Source organism: Taeniopygia guttata, chromosome 4 (assembly GCF_048771995.1).
Source record: "Taeniopygia guttata chromosome 4, bTaeGut7.mat, whole genome shotgun sequence".
In the NCBI taxonomy this organism is placed as follows: domain Eukaryota; kingdom Metazoa; phylum Chordata; class Aves; order Passeriformes; family Estrildidae; genus Taeniopygia; species Taeniopygia guttata.
In genome coordinates this window covers 23,573,949-23,575,000 of record NC_133028.1, presented here as the reverse complement: position 1 = coordinate 23,575,000, position 1,052 = coordinate 23,573,949, and the positions used below count along the sequence as shown (strand labels likewise).

The 1,052-nt window shown below is 78.4% G+C and overlaps 1 protein-coding gene across 1 annotated transcript in view; it reads left to right on the top strand.

Moving 5' to 3' along the window:
* Positions 1-608, top strand: part of PHOX2B (paired like homeobox 2B) — a 2,370-nt gene extending 1,762 nt beyond the window's left edge. Inside the window, exon 3 of the mRNA XM_002188672.5 lies at positions 9-608. Within this exon, the coding sequence (XP_002188708.2) occupies positions 9-464 (456 nt within the window). The 3' untranslated portion in view covers positions 465-608. The remainder of the gene's footprint in view (positions 1-8) is intronic.
* The last annotated feature ends 444 nt before the right edge of the window (positions 609-1,052 follow it).

Sequence of the window (1,052 nt, the reverse complement as noted above, 5' to 3'; positions counted from 1 at the left end):
CCTCTCAGGTCTGGTTCCAGAACCGCCGCGCCAAATTCCGCAAGCAGGAGAGGGCGGCGGCGGCGGCGGCGGCGGCCGCCAAGAACGGGGCGGCCGGCAAGAAGTCCGACGCCTCCCGGGACGACGAGAGCAAGGAGGCCAAGAGCACCGACCCCGACAGCACCGGCGGCCCCGGCCCCAACCCCAACCCCGCTCCCAGCTGCGGCGGAGGCGGCGGCGGCGGACCCAGTCCCGCCGCCGGGCAGGGAGCGGCGGGGCCCGGCGGACCGGGGGGCGAGCCGGGCAAGGGAGCGGCGGGGCCTGGCGGGCTGGCGGCGGCGGGGCCGGGGCAGGGCTGGGCGCCGGGGCCCGGGCCCATCACCTCCATCCCCGACTCGTTAGGCGGCCCCTTCGCCAGCGTCCTCTCCTCGCTGCAGCGGCCCGGAGGCACCAAAGGCAGCCTCGTCAAGAGCGGCATGTTCTGAGCGGCGGCGGCGGCGGCGGCGGCGGCCCCTCCCGCTCATTAGTGTCCGCCGCCCTCCCATAGCGATGCCCGGGGGCCCGGGCTGCGCCGGGCTCCGCGGGGCAGGGACCCCGCGCCCCCACGGGGGGCCGCGCCCGGCTCCCCTCGCCCCCGGCCCGGCGGCGGGGCCGGCCCCGCGGTGCCTCCGCCGGGGCGGGGCAGGGCGGCGGGGCGGGGGGCGCTGCGCGGGCGCGGGGGCGCGGCGGGCCGCGGGGACTGCACCCGCGGGCGGCCCGGCCGCGAGGGGGGCGCCCTGCTCCCCGTGGGGTTTTTTAAGTTCCTTTTCACGGCCGGCCGGAGGGACAAAGCGTCTTCTTCCCCTCCTCCCCCGCCACCCTCCCGCCGACCCCGGCCCCGCGCCTGGGGCTGGTCCTTCCTCCACCGTCCGGTGTCACTGTCCCTCCGTTGGGTCTCTCCGTTGCCGCCGCCGCCGGCGCCCTGCCGGGTTCAGCTCTGACCCGGCGGCCGCTGCCGCTTCCCGTACCGCGGATCCGGTCCCTGCAGGGCCCGCGCTCCTCACGGAGGGCGGCCTGTATTTATTATTAATTAA